This window comes from Balearica regulorum, chromosome 20 (assembly GCF_011004875.1).
Source record: "Balearica regulorum gibbericeps isolate bBalReg1 chromosome 20, bBalReg1.pri, whole genome shotgun sequence".
Lineage (NCBI taxonomy): Eukaryota > Metazoa > Chordata > Aves > Gruiformes > Gruidae > Balearica > Balearica regulorum.
The window spans coordinates 6,278,185-6,292,486 of NC_046203.1; the positions used below are offsets into that span (position 1 = coordinate 6,278,185).

The following is a 14,302-nucleotide window of genomic DNA, read 5'->3' on the forward strand; positions in this document are numbered from 1 at the left end:
AGCTGAGGTCCTCACTTTGTCTGTCTTGCTGTGACTGGGTAACTTTGGCCACTATTGGTTTTAATAGGCCACTTGAAACTGGATCAATTTAAAGGAAAATGTCCAATGGGAAAAGGTCTGATCCCTAGAGAAACAAGTCCATTGGCCAGGTGAGAGCAGCTGAGCAGTCACTGAGACTGAATTTTGTTTGTTCTTACCAAAGTCCAGTACAAGCAACTGCTACTTTAATTCCACCTTCTGCAGGGACTGTTCCAAGCTCTCATGCTGTACTCATAAAATTAGAAGCTATGGTTAAAATACAGTGATGTCTTAAGTGTTGCTTTTGATAGAAAGAGGCAGCCTGGCCCTAGAGATCCATCTGCCTGACACCCTGGGCCAAACAGCCAAGCAGTCGTGTGTGCAGAGTTGTGCAGGCATGGGGCAAAGTCCTGATGAACGCGACAGCTTACGCTTCCTATATATGCTCCTTAATGAGTTTCCTTGTGCATTGTTACAGCACAACACATAGTTCACAACAGTGTGAACAACTGACTGTTCCTTGAGGTGCAAGTTGTCGCTAACAGCTGTACCTCACTTGAATTAGGCTGTTACTTACACACTGGGTTTTTTTCAGTGCTAGAGAGGCTGCAGATGCTCTGGCCCATGGAGATACGATGAAAGCCTTTGCCAGCTAGAGAGGTGAAAAGCCGCCTTCAACAACAGCTTTCCAGACACAGCACAGAGAGGAGGAATAGTTACACAAGCTACCTGAGGCTTATTTTTCCTGCGGTGCCTGGCAGTATGGTAGGAGATACCTGTTAATAACTATGAAGCAGAGCAGGCACAGATTTGAAGGCTTTTTTATAGGTGTTTGTTTCTACCAAGCTGTATTTAACTGCTGAATGCCTTGCTGTACTGTTGGATGACTCAACGTGCTTTAATATCAACAGGCAATATATTTAATCTGCACATCTATTGTTATAAACAAATTTTTAAGAATAGAGGAAGTTTAACAGAAAGCTGCAGTGCAGCTTGTTGAAAACTGCATAAACCAGTATTTTCCTACTGCTGAAAATGATTAAACCAAGAAAGAAAAGTGACTTAAGATTTATTCCAACTGCAGCACAGTAGTAATATGTAGTGTTTTGAAACTGCACAAGTATTTTGTATTCAGAGTAACTGAAACTGGATGCAGCATTTACACCTAGGAGTAAGTCAGGTAATAGGCAAAACATTACACATGAAAAGCAACAGTCCAATGTCCCAAGGTTAACAGCTAGCTAGCATTTGGCTCTGGAGATTGCATCAGCATGAACACTTGGCCAACATTTGACAAATTCCATGAGGTTGTAAAAGGCAATTGACGCTTTTAGTTTAGAGCTTAACATAGATGCTAAGCTCTCTGTTTGAATTTGAATTAACATAATAGTGTTGAGATCTCTAAGTTTTGCATCACGTATTAAAGCAAGTTTAAGTACAAGTGAGGGAGTAGATGCTGCAGCACAAAAATAGCCCAATCCCTCGTACGAGTTTAAAACACACGCTACAGTGAACCAAGTGATAGGCACTTCTGTCTTGCACTACAGTATTTAAGCCACAAGTGATGGATGACGAAAGAGTTAAAGCTTGCAACAGTGTTGTAAACCCCAGCCTTACCACGTGGGTGAAGGTTAAATCATCTTTCCCAGTTTCCTATTCCATCACTCATCCTTCCACGCGTTCTTTAAAAAAGCTACTATAAAACATACTTATCTAGTGAGGTATGGGATTGTTGATTGCTCTCATTTCCCATACTCCCTTCTCTGCAGGTCTCTAGGAAGAGCTTTGTATTGCTCTTGCTTACACTTCAGTATAAAAATACACTATTAAAAATAACTTCTGCCACGAAAGTGTCTTGGAAGCAAGGTGAAAGCAGCATTACACAGGCCTAGGCTATTGGGTACAGCTGGGAGTGACTACTAAATATCTTGCAGACTTCAAGCCCAGGAGCCCACATGCAGATTAATGTGACAAGCTGTAAGTCAAATCGTCATGTGAGATTTTTCTCACTGAAAAGACTGGCCTACTATGTTTTAACAGATCCCTTGGATGGGTCCCTCTGCTTAGGAAGACAAACACCCTGGAGTTACCACACAAATTCACTTAGCCCCCTTAGTTAGAAGAATATAAAGCTTTTTTTTACAATTTTTCTCCAAAGCAGCAAGCAGTTACTTCCCACACAGACACACCCTTTCTCTAATATTTAGTAAGAAAGAGATTTCCCTGAGCTCATCATGACTTTCCATATTACTGTAGCAGGAGCTGTGCTACGATGCCACAGCTCAGACATAAACTATAATCATGCCCTTCTGTCCCCGAATACTTGACGCTTGTCTGTAGAAGCCACAACAGCATCAATCTGCTGCAAAGGACAGGAAGCCTTCCACCAGACCATCTTCTTACTGCAAAGCATCAAGGTATTCACCCTCGCAGACACCATTGTAGTCCTGCACACGCCACATATCCCTTCATTTCACTAGCCCATGAATGAGACCACGTACAAGGAAGAGAATATGACTGCTTGAAAGAATTCTTCTGTTCTCCTTTGCTCTAGTCTAGTTTTTTTGTGGAAAGAGGAATAAAATACTCAATAATCCCAGCACTTGGAAGAATAAAGCAGAAGAGGCTGTATCCAGTGCTATATATATATGTCACACTCAAATTCTGTATAGGTTAAAAGAAAAATATGGATACCAGCCAGTTCAGAGATGAACAGCGGTATGTTAAGTTAAAAAAAAAAAAAAGTTTAAAAGCCCACACAGGTCACTCTAGTATTTTCACCATACTCCCTGCAACAGTAAAAAAAGCTTAAGTGCAAATACACAGATTTCCAAAAGCTCTAGAAGTGCTTTGGAGACCTGAAGGGTAATCAACCCTTGACTTTTGTATCTCTCATTGCAATGTCTTCGTGAATATCCAGCTTGGCCTGTACAGTCTTGCAGCCTTTATCAGAGTAGATTTTCTGCTCTTTTGGGAAGAATGTCATCTCATCAGCCACTGCTTGAACAACGTTCTCATCGACAGCATAGCCACGGGCTGTCATTTCAGCCCTGACGCACATCTTCACATGCCTGTGCTCCAGGGGCAGGAAGGGGACAAAGTAGTCAATGAGGTTCCTGTCGATGAGGCTGCTGTGCCACAGTCCACCTGGAGGAGTCAGGGGAAAAGGAAAAGCAGGGCAGGGTCAAGAGATTAATTCTGTCTTAGGCAGTAAAAGGAATTTCCCATTTTCTGGGGAAAGTGACTTACTATTCTTGTTATTGAAGATTCCTACGGATAGCATAGACTCCAGGTCTTTCAGCTGAATCTCTTCCCTGTGCCTTCCACTCGTCCAGAAGTCAAGAGCTGCTTTATTAATTAAGTCACCACCTGCATTGCTGTTCATGAAAGAAAAATTTACAGTGATGAATACAGGCACAACTGAACCAGAATTTCTTTTTTTAGCTGGTTACACATATTGCTAATCTTCTTGGTGTCAAATCACCAAAACAGAAACCCGTAAGCCAAAATTCAGGGAAAGTCTCTAGTTCTTTAAATAGCCATCAATGTGTGGTTGGTTGACCCTGGCCAGCAGCCAAGCACCTACACAGGCACTTCCTTACTCCCTCCTGCCTCAGCAGGGTGGAATGATAAAATAGGAACAACAAAAGTGAGAAGACTTCTGGGTCAAGATAAAGACAGTTTAATAGGTGATGAAAAGAGGAGAAAAAAACCCCAAGGAAGGCTAAGGAAATCACTCACCGCCCCCGCAGTCAGACCAATGCCCAAGCAGTCTCCAAAGAACCATCACCTTAGAAGCTGAACCCCCCCCTTCTTTCGCTACCCCAGTTTTTATTGCCAAGTACAACATTACGTGGTATTGAATATTCCCCCGGCCAGTTTGGGTCAGCTGTCCCAGCCCAGCCTGCTCGCTGGGGGCAGCATGGGAAAAAGAGGCGGCCTTGAGGCTTTGCAAGTACCATCTGGCAACAACGAAAACATGGGAGCGTTACCAGTGCTGTTTTAGCTCCAAATCCAAAACACAGCACCAAACTGTAGTGACAGTTAACTCCATCCCAGCCAGACCCAGTACAGAGTGCGCCCATGCCAGAGAGCTTCCCCAGAAAGTGAACTCTCATACAATCTGTGCTCAGGCTCATGAGCTCAGCATGCTGCAGTGGTCTGCTGCATGTCAGAGCTGCTCAACTACAGCCACAGGCCACACAAGAGCACATAGTGCTCCTCTCTGTAAAGAGAGTCTCCATTCCAGAGCGGTTCTTTCGCTGTTCTTTGAATCGGGTCCCATAGGAACATCATTATCATCATAACCACGGATTTATCTCACTATCTCAAAATGACTGAAATGGGTGCTACAGACCTGAGGAAGATGAAGATGGCTTTCCTGTAGGACACCCCATCAACCTGCTCATAATAGTCCAAGAATGGCTTGATGGCATCAATGAGACCTGGATGCATTTTGTCCATTTCATCAAAAATGAAGACAGAGTGGGGACAGGCGCTGACATTGCCCCGAATCCAGTTCTGCAGTTGTTCCTGGAGCAAGAGGTTGAAAAACACTGAAAAACTAGGTCTTTGGGGACATACTGCAAGATGCTTGTATGTGACAGCCTCTAGGGACACCCTTTCGAATGTCAGTATCCCACACTCACTGGTTATACTTTTTCCTGAAGAGAGGACCATAAATTCTGTGACTGATCCCTTTAACGTGTGACACTGAATGTAAATGTGATTTCTTTTCCTGCTCACAGATGAGAGACTTTCCCATTCCTTCCACTTAGTGTACGGATAAGGCACGAAAACCAGGCTGAGATGGGAAATGTTGAAGAAGAGAAAGCTTCTTTTTCATTTGGTTAAAAAAAAAATAAAAAATCAGTGTTTCCTTTTTCATACAGAAACCACATCTATCAGTTGTGGGTACCTTCAAACATGAAGATCAGAAGTCTCCAATGTTGAGGAACGAAGTCACTTGAAAAATCTCTCATGGAGGCCACACTTTCTCATTGCATAGTGCATGGTGGGTTGACCCGGCCAGCAGCCAAGCACCCCAGCAGGGAGGGTGAAAGACAACAAAAAATAAAAGCAAAAAAACTCACAGGTTAAGATAAAGACATTTTTTAGGTGATGGAAAGAGGAAAAAAAAAAAAAATCAAGCAAAAGTGAATCACACACTCCCAACACATGGAGACCCATGCTCGGCCAGTGTTAGAGCAACAACCACCTTGGAAGCCAACATCCCCCACTTTTTCCTTCTTCCACCCGTTTTTATTGCCAAGCATGACAGCGTATGGTACGGAATATCCCTGAGGCTGACTGGGGTCAGCTGTGTCCCCCCGCAATGCTTTGCTCACCCCAAACTGCTGTCTATGAGTGACGGAAAAAAAGCAAGTTTTGAGGCTGCACAAGCGCTGTTCAGTAATAACCAAAACGCTGGCGCGTTATCAACGCTGTTCGAGCCACAAACGCAAAACACGGCACCGCAGGCGCTGCTATGGAGAAAGTTACCTCCATCCCAGCCAACCTGCAAGTGCAGTTTTAATAATAAGATTCTTTCCAAACGGCAAGCGCTGCAGGAATCAGCAGATGGCATCAGTGAGAGGACAGCACCAGGAGATTACTCTCACTTTGGATTTCTCGGCAATTTGCTGCCTTCCTCTTTCACTTTCTGAATGCATTTCCCCCTCCATCTCTCCTGAGCACCAGCTTTGGAAATACCCAGCTGTACACCTCCAGTGGTCAGGTATCTGGAGGACATCTGGGGCACAAACAGCCAAACCCCCATAACGGGGAGGTCTGGGGACTCAGGGTGACTGGATTACCTTGTGTCCCTCCTCACCTTGTAAAGCTTGAGTTGGTCATGGTGGGGAAAGTGCAGGGTGGACAGGAAGAGATGGACAAACTTGCTGCGCAGGCCAGCGGGGTGGACGTGCTCTGCCAGGATCTGGCTGAGGAAGTTCTTGCCGGTGCCGGCCCAGCCGTGGAGTGAGAGCGTCAGCGGCTTCTTGGGGCTGGGGTTGTTGCTGAAGCCCATCACCGCCTTCAGCACCACATCCTTGGCCAGGTGCTGCCCGAAGAGCTTGGTGTCCAGCTGCATCTTCAGCGCTGCGGGGAGAGGGACAGCTCAGCATTGTGTGGCCACCAACGGGTGCTGGTCACTGGCCACGCACCATGCCAGAGCTTGGCATGGCCACCGATGGGTGCTAATTACTGGCCATACACTGGGTGAGCTCAGCATGGCCACTACTGGGTGCCAGTCACCGGCCACACACTGGGTGAGCTTGGCATGGCCACTACTGGGTGCCAGTCACTGGCCACGCACTGGGTGAACTCGGCATGGCCACCCATGGGTGGCAGTCACTGGCCACGCACTGGGTGAGCTCGGCATGGCCACCCATGGGTGCCAGTCACCGGCCACGCACTGGGTGAGCTCGGCATGGCCACCCATGGGTGCCAGTCACCGGCCACGCACTGGGTGAGCTCGGCATGGCCACCCATGGGTGCCAGTCACCGGCCACGCACTGGGTGAGCTCGGCATGGCCACCCATGGGTGCCAGTCACCGGCCACGCACTGGGTGAGCTCGGCATGGCCACCCATGGGTGCCAGTCACCGGCCACGCACTGGGTGAGCTCGGCATGGCCACCCATGGGTGCCAGTCACAGCCATGCACTGGGTGAGCTCGGCATGACCACTGCCGGGCATGGGTCTGAGCATGGCACGGCCGCTGCCAGGCACACCGGGGGCTGCCCCGTGCAGTGACCGTTACCGGCCGAGCTCCAGGGCAGGGCCGGGGAGCCCAGCGCGGCCCGGCGCCCCCCCCGCCCCCGCCGTACCGGTGGCGTTGAGGCGGTGCCCGGCGCTGGGGCAGCACTCCACGTAGCTGCAGTAGAAGCTGGGGTGGGACAGGTAGCCGGTGAGGGCCGAGGCGATGCCGATGGCCAGGCCCACGCTGAGCGGCTCCAGCGCCGCCAGCCCCGGCAGCAGCAGCCAGAGCAGCGCGGCCGCCCGCGGCATGGCGGCTTCGCGCCCGAGCCCACTTCCGCCCGCCGCCGGCTGTGGGCGGGCTGATCCCCGCCCCGCCCGTAGCCGCTCCCGCCGCCATCTTTGTGAAGGGAACGGGCCGGCATTCGCTGCCCTGCTGATGACGGCGGCGGGCCGTGACGTACCGCTGGGGGGATGACGTTAGGGGCGGTGCGTGACTGCATTAGTAGCCTCGGGCAGCGAGGTGGAGGCTCAGGGTATCCTCACCGCCTCCATCGCCTCAGGGCGAGCAGACCCCATCCCTGCCGTCACCCCTCAGAGCATCCCAGGCCCCATCTTCCATCACCGTCCCTCCCCTCCACGCCACCGGGTTTTCCAGCAAGACACCGCCACAAATGGCGTTCCCCATCCCGTGCCACAGCATGAGCCTCCTCTCCTTCTCCCCACCGACAGGCACGGGTGGTTGCATCGGACCGAGCAAATCACAGAGGCACTGCCCACAGCCCGCTGGAGAAATGGCGTGGGGACACGGTGCGGAGATTAGGAGGGGGTTTCTGCATCCTTTTCATTCAGTGACAGAGGCCCTGCCGCACAGCGTTCCCCCATGCAGGCAGCTCAGCCAGGATGGGGTAACGGCATTGGCGTGAGGTGGCAGCGCCACTGCAGAACCGGGACTGATACCTGTGAATATTGAAATATTAAGATCAATTCAAGCAATTAGAGCCACTGCTCAATAGACGTAACCAAACAAAAGGGAAACCATTACAAATTAGAAAATAGTTAGAATAGTTGTAAGATAAGAAGCTCTGGAATAATCTCATTTTAAAACAGCTCGGCCTTGGAAGAACAGATGCACGAAGATAAGAAAGTTACAAGATGATCACAAAACCAACCTTGAAGGATAAGGTATACGTGATACCAGGACTGAGTCCGCCTAGAAGTAAAGGTCAAGAAGAGTATGAGCCTTCATCTGAAGACCCCCGACGACCACCCGGAGGTGCCAACAAACATGCGTGAAGGACGTTAGCATATACTAACAAGTTCCCGGAAAATCCATGAATGTGATAAGCATTACTTGGAAATATAATGAATATGTATATAAACATAGTATAAATACTTGTTAGTTTTGTCTTTTGGCTGCACATGTTAGGTGGAGTTATCCCCCATGCACTCAGCGCTGCAATGAAGACTGCCTGCTTTCTAGAACTTCAAAATAAGTCTTAGAGAGTGAATTATTTTGCCACTTTCCGGTAACAGGACACTGTTGCCGACTAGGGTCTGCTGGATGGGAAACTCCTCCTTTGTGCTTGGGCTTCCACTCCTGCAAAGCAGGAACAGTGGCTGATCTCCTGTGTGACTTCTGACATACGCAGGTGACAGCCAGTATAAACCAGACTGAGAAAGTTATTTATTAATAGATTGTATTAATTAGGGCAATGCTAGGACTTAAAGTGCAAACACTCTTGCCACAAAAGTGGGAGATTTTCCTTTTTAAAATACTTTTTTGTGAGTGCTTCTGTGGCAAGGAGAGCAAACCTCATCACCCACGTATGTCCCTCTTCTGCTTACTCGATACCAGAATTGCTGCGGTGTCCTGTGTATTTCTGTAATCAAGAGCTCTACAAAAGGTCCCTCTGGTATGGGACAGCCTAAATCCCTTCAAGGGAGTGTAGATTGAGCTGGGGGAAAGGAGTTACTGGTTTTTCCATCTGCTGTGGTCTTGTAAAAAGAAGACGAGGCATTTGGCCTTGTAGTGCCTAGGTGGTCAGAGTCACTCTGGAGGCTACGGTCTTGCAGCCTTTGCTGGAGTAGTGTCTTTCTTCACTAGGGTAGTCGGTCATTGCCGAGGCAATCTCTGCAATGAGGTCTTCGTCCTCGGAATGCCCTTGCACACGCAGCTCCTCCCGGACACACTCTCTCACATGTTTGTATTCGAGAGGAAGGAAAGGGATGAAGTAGTCGATCAGGTTCTTCTGGATCAGTTGACTGTGAAAGAAACCACCTGGAAGAGAGAATGGGGAGCTGCGGAGGCCAGGGTGTTGCCTCACAGTTCACGGATCATTTTGCAGAAGGCATCAGCAGTTCTGGGACTGAGCCCTGAGCCCAGGGGTACTCACTGTTTCTGTTCCTGAAAATTTCCTCTGAGAGCAGAGACTGAAGGTTCTTCACAGGGATGTCTTCTCTTCTCTTCAGCCTTCTCCAGTAATCAAGAGCGATCTCTGTTATCTTATCTCCGCCTGCATTGCTGTTAGGAAAGAGATTCACTGGCTCATTAGAGCTATATCTTTGCCATCTTTATTGCTCTGGTCTTGGCAGTGGTTTCAGTCACTCTGTGTGAATCTGCACTGGAGTGGAGGTGTCACATCCCTACGTGTGTGTTGCCCAGAGACGGGAAGTGACAAGGACCGCACCATCTCCCAAATGGTGGCAGTGTCTGATGGGATGAGCACTTCTCTGGCACAGTGGCTTGAACTGCTGCGTTTGTCATTGCAGCAGAGCAGGAGGATTGGCCGTACTGCCAGGTGTTACTGAGAGGGTCTCTGACAAGCTGCTACTCACTGTAGTAATTGCTGCCTCAAGCTGAAATAGGGAGTTGGCCATGTGTTTGAACGTAAACGCAAGCTGAGAGGTATGCCAGCCCAAAGCTTGGGGTTCGGGCTTGCTTCAGTCTTGTGATGTGAACAGAGCTGGAGTGACCCTCAGCAAAGGGATTTCCCAGGAATAATACAGGGAGGAATTGTGCTCCCCTGATCTGTTTATGCAAATGGCCTTCAGTAGGTGAGTTCTCCCCTCTTTGCAACTAAAAAGCTCCCTATGGGGGTCCCATTTATCTTACAGAGAACTTTCTGCCTAAGGGTTGTGTTCTAGAGCTGGAGAAAACCTATTTACTGACCACTGTGGAAGTGGCATCTCCAGTACTTTTGGAAGCCACCATGGATGCTTGGTTTGCCATTCACTTGGGGACCGGGAGCCCTTTCCCCCCGGGGACAGCTCACTTCCCTTTATGGTTTTGAGTAGCTCAGATCTTCTGGCTGACACGACGGCTGGGCATGTTCACTGACAACATGCTGTAAAGACAGACAGCAAGGGACCTTGAGCTGCTCAGCCACGCTGCAGTCAGCTACAAACCTATTGGCATCTGTTACTCCCTTTGTCCCTGCAGATTTTGTGGGACTGAAATTTCCTTTTTGCCTTTGGTTTTCCTTACTTCAGAAAGAGGAAGATCGCCTTGCCATAATAAACACCGTCGATCTCTTCACGGTAGCCAAGGAATGGCATTATAGAGTCTATCAGGCCATGTGGCATCTGATCCATTTCAGAGAAGATAAAAAGGGACCTTGGACAGGCACTGACATTGCCCCAAATCCAATTCTGTAGCCGCTCCTGTGAGAACAGGCAAAATTACCTGGGATTTGCACTCATAATTGCAGATAAATTGAAGAAGGTGAGATAAAGCTGGAAGTACCTTATAGAGATGGATGTGTGAAAGGTGCGGGAAGTGCAGTACTGCGCTGAAGTGGTGCGCAAACCTCCTCCTTGGTATATTAAGCTGATAGAGGTTCTCTGCAATGATACTACTGACAAACAATTTGCCTGTTCCAGTCCAGCCATGGAAGGACATCACCAGGGGCTTCCGGGGCCGGTTGGAGTGGATATTTGCTCTGAGAGCTCTCAGAACTATCTGGATAGCAAGATGCTGGCCAAAGACTTTCCACTCCAAATCCACCTTTATCACTGAAGGAATGAGGGGAGAGAAGAGTCAGAAAATGCCATATTATTCCTCCTCTTTTTTTTTTTTTTTTTTTTGGTTGCAGCTGAACCATCAGGGAGGACAAATGTTCATTGCCCTCCATCCATGACAAGACTGTGAATCAGCAGAGAATCCAGCTGAGGAGCAGACTCATGAATCAGACTCTCGGTGACATTTATGGGAATCAAGCAGTTTGTTCAAGATAGGCAGGAGTCCCAGCAGTATTGTGGCTACTGCCTCCTATAAAGTCCTGGGACAGGACCTGATGTGTTTGCAGAGACTTGTTCACCACACGTGCTAAATTCTCGTTAACTGTTTTTGTGGCGTCTAGCATACCTTGCATTTATAGAAGAATGCGCTTCTCTTGCTATATCAACACAACTGGTGTTTCAGTAGGTAAAATACTAGAAAACAACCTGTTTGTAAGCAGCCAAATCCAGAGCTGGTAGGAAGTGACATATTGAAGTACCTGGAGGCACACAGCTCTCCGATAGTTGAGGATTTGTTTTGAAATCTGCATCCCAGCACTGAAATTAAGCAATATTTGTAGTCTCATGACAAAGAGAAGGGGGATTTCCAGGTGGCAGGATCAGGAGTTTATGGTTAAAAGGTCATATAAGCTCTTTTTCAAGTTGTTGTGGTTTAACCCCAGCTGGTAATTAAGTACCACGCAGCTGCTCACTCACTCGTCCTCTCCACAGTGGGATGGGAAGAGAATGGAAAAAACTTTGGGTTGAGATAAAGACAGTTTAATAGGATAACAAAGGACAGTAATAATAATAATAGAATACACAAACCAAGTGATGCACAGCACAATTGCTCACCAACCGAAGATGATACTCGCTTAGTTCCTGAGCCAAACTGCATCCTGGCCCACCCCCCAGTTATATACGGAGCATGATGTCATATGGTATGGAATATCCCTTTGGCCAGTTTGGGGCAGCTGTCCTGGCCGTGTCCCCTCCCAGCTTCTTGGACACCTCCGCCTTCTCGTTGGCAGGGCAGTATGAGAAGCTGAAAAGTCCTTGACTGCTTGGCAACAACTAAAATATTGGTGTGTTATCAACATCATTCTCATCCTAAATCCAAAACACAGCATTATACCAGCTGCTAGGAAGAAAATGAACTCTATCCCAGCCAAAACCAGCTCACAGACCATGCACTAGTTCCCTGCAGGCAGAGTGAAGCAACCCTTTCTTCTCCAGTCACCAAGGACTGCCAGCCTACTTGTCTCAGGGACATGAAGCAGCATGTTTGGAATCTAGACCTACCAGTAATTGCTACTCATTTGACACAAAGGACAAGCGACCACAAGTTGGGGTATGGGATACCACCGGGGTGTCCGTCTCAAGAAGACATGGGATTATTTCGTTAACTCTTAGCCTTGAATTCACATCAGAAGTTTTTCTCCTTCTGCCAATATAAACCAAGACACGAGCAAGGAAAACGCTCCAGTACTGCCATGAGAAGCAGGCTACATGACCGCTTGTGGGATAAGCAGTATTAGGTTAGTACAGCCTTTGCCTTCTAAAGCCACTGTGGGCAGTAACTTATCTTTCCACAACCACCCCAAAGGAGGCTGGCATTAAAAAGGAAGCCCTCACCACCCAGGGAAGGACCATCAGCTGGTCTCACTGACAGCTTGGCTCAGGGTGCCCTTGCCACTGCCTCACCTGATAAGTTCAGCGTGTTCTTCATATTGCAGCACTCCAGGAGACTGCACTTGAGCCAGGAGTGAGGGGAGAGGAGCTGCCAAGCCACAGCAGCACCGCCCATCAGGATTGAAGTGCTGAGAGGGTCCAAAGCTGGCACCAAAGTGGGCACAAGAATAAAGAATACAGCAGCATTCAGAAGCTTCATGGTGGGAACTGAAAGCCAGCCTGGCTCAGCAGGAAAGAAAAGCAAAACAGAAATTGGAGAATAACTTCCTGGAGGTTGGGGCCTGAGGCTGCCCAAGAGGACAGAAGCCAAGATTCCTGTAAGCTAGAGGTGTCAGTGGGTTCACAGGCTTATCACACTGCTCCCGAAGAACAGAAAGTGTTGTGTGCAGGGTGTCACGGAATGGGTAGAGTGAGAGTTTCACCAGAACAATCCCAGCTCTGAGGGAAGCAGGACTGGAACCTCACTGCATCTTAACCAAGGTGATAATTGGTCTGGTGATTAACCAAGAACATAGCGATGCTTGTCTTGGGCTTAGGTCAGAGTGGGTTGTGCACCTAGAATCACAGAGCCCATAGATTTCTGTAGCAGTGGCTGGAGCTCTGCACCTCACAGGACTGAACGCATCAGAAAGCTGCTTTATTAACACCAAGTTCTCAGAGCAGATATTTTGTCCTGACAACTTCGTGATCCCCCCCACTGCCAAAGAAGTGTGTTTGCAAAGGGGAAGGACAGACACTGAAACAGCTCTCATTTTCTCAGCAAATGCTTTTTTTTTAATGAAATAAATATGAAAAGCACTTTTAAGTAATTCTCATTTCATTTTTAAAATCTCATTGAAAAAAACCAACCACTGAGTGGCATTATTTAGCACTTGAAATACACGCTCAAGATTTGACATCTCTCTTGAAATGAGTGCCCTGCGCTACCGAGCACGGAGCACGCAGGATGCTTAGACTCGGCTCATTATTCCAAGTTATCTCACCCAGATGACTCACCTACAGAGGGGTGTCCTCAAAGCCCCGGGGTTTGGGCTGCAAGGAGCTAACACCTGAGGAGCGGGGCTTGCTGGGCTTTCCAGCTGCAATCTCTCCACTGGGAGACCCGGAGGCTGCGTAGAGGCCAGAGGAAGGAATTGGCAGTGGCATATGCAGGTTTCCGTGTTGCCTGGACTCTGTCGGAGCTCTCTTGGAGGTAAATCAAATGCCAGTTTTATAAAGATGGTTTAATACCGCTGAAAAAAATGCTGGGAATTTTCCAGTAAACTCCCGTTTCCTTGATGCACCAGCCCTCTGCATTTGTCTGTGCTGAACGCTAGATGGGGTGTCAGACAAAGGTTTTACAGGATTTACAGCGTTAAAAAAAAAAACTTGCAGAAAACTTGAGTCGTCCCTAAGAAAAACAGAAGAGAGAGGAGTACACATCTGCAGAGCTGACCACCTGTATTACAAAATGTGATTTCCTGGGATACAACACAGCCTGGCCCTCATGGCTAGTGAGGGTTCACTGAGAGCAAGAGCCTCATAGGCAATTTCAGCAGGGGACCGAGAACAACCAAAGTCATCCTGCAGAGGAAAATGGAGAGTTTGAATAAAGAAACAAGGCTGTTTAGCTGAGATCTGCAGATTCTCTTGTCTGTACATCTGAATTAAAGGTACAAGCAGGTTGCATTGCTCACCTCACAGGCTTCAGCAGATATTTCAGTGTTCCTCTGTAGAAACAAAGTGTAGTCCCATGAACACTGGAACAGATTGTCACCCCTAAATCTCTCTGTGATAAAGTGTGGCACCAAGTTGTTTCTTGAAAAAGGTGAATTGGCTTCACAGTTTATGGTCCACCTTTTCAAACCCAGATGGCGTGGAGCCTCTTCTGGCTGATGTGTGAAGGGGGCGTGAGAT

The 14,302-nt window shown here is 48.2% G+C and overlaps 2 protein-coding genes across 2 annotated transcripts; both read right to left on the reverse strand.

Moving 5' to 3' along the window:
* Nucleotides 1-1,070: 1,070 nt before the first annotated feature.
* On the reverse strand, nt 1,071-7,065 carry TOR1B (torsin family 1 member B). The gene is made up of 5 exons (XM_075772796.1): nt 6,847-7,065; nt 5,852-6,117; nt 4,376-4,551; nt 3,268-3,395; nt 1,071-3,165 (listed from the first exon to the last, which is right to left on the reverse strand). The coding sequence occupies exons 1-5, from the start codon at nt 7,025-7,027 to the stop codon at nt 2,888-2,890; spliced, it is 1,029 nt and encodes a 342-aa protein (XP_075628911.1). The 5' UTR covers nt 7,028-7,065; the 3' UTR covers nt 1,071-2,887.
* Nucleotides 7,066-8,340: 1,275 nt separating this feature from the next.
* Nucleotides 8,341-12,605, reverse strand: LOC104634097 (torsin-1A-like). The gene is made up of 5 exons (XM_010300536.2): nt 12,419-12,605; nt 10,461-10,729; nt 10,203-10,378; nt 9,112-9,239; nt 8,341-8,996 (listed from the first exon to the last, which is right to left on the reverse strand). The coding sequence occupies exons 1-5, from the start codon at nt 12,603-12,605 to the stop codon at nt 8,752-8,754; spliced, it is 1,005 nt and encodes a 334-aa protein (XP_010298838.2). The 3' UTR covers nt 8,341-8,751.
* Between the last annotated feature and the right edge of the window lie 1,697 nt (nt 12,606-14,302).

What these genes read in the sequence shown, in the direction of transcription:
- TOR1B (XM_075772796.1), bottom strand. Translation starts at nt 7,027, where the DNA reads ATGCCGCGGGCGGCCGCGCTGCTCTGGCTGCTGCTGCCGGGGCTGGCG. An exon ending in ACCAACTCAAGCTTTACAAG is followed by an intron (nt 4,552 to 5,851) that starts GTGAGGAGGGAC and finishes CTCTTGCTCCAG; the next exon opens with GAACAACTGCAGAACTGGAT. An exon ending in AATCTTCAATAACAAGAATA is followed by an intron (nt 3,166 to 3,267) that starts GTAAGTCACTTT and finishes TGACTCCTCCAG; the next exon opens with GTGGACTGTGGCACAGCAGC.
- LOC104634097 (XM_010300536.2), bottom strand. Translation starts at nt 12,605, where the DNA reads ATGAAGCTTCTGAATGCTGCTGTATTCTTTATTCTTGTGCCCACTTTG. An exon ending in GAACACGCTGAACTTATCAG is followed by an intron (nt 10,730 to 12,418) that starts GTGAGGCAGTGG and finishes TCATTCCTTCAG; the next exon opens with TGATAAAGGTGGATTTGGAG. An exon ending in GCGATCTTCCTCTTTCTGAA is followed by an intron (nt 9,240 to 10,202) that starts GTAAGGAAAACC and finishes CTTTCCTAACAG; the next exon opens with CAATGCAGGCGGAGATAAGA.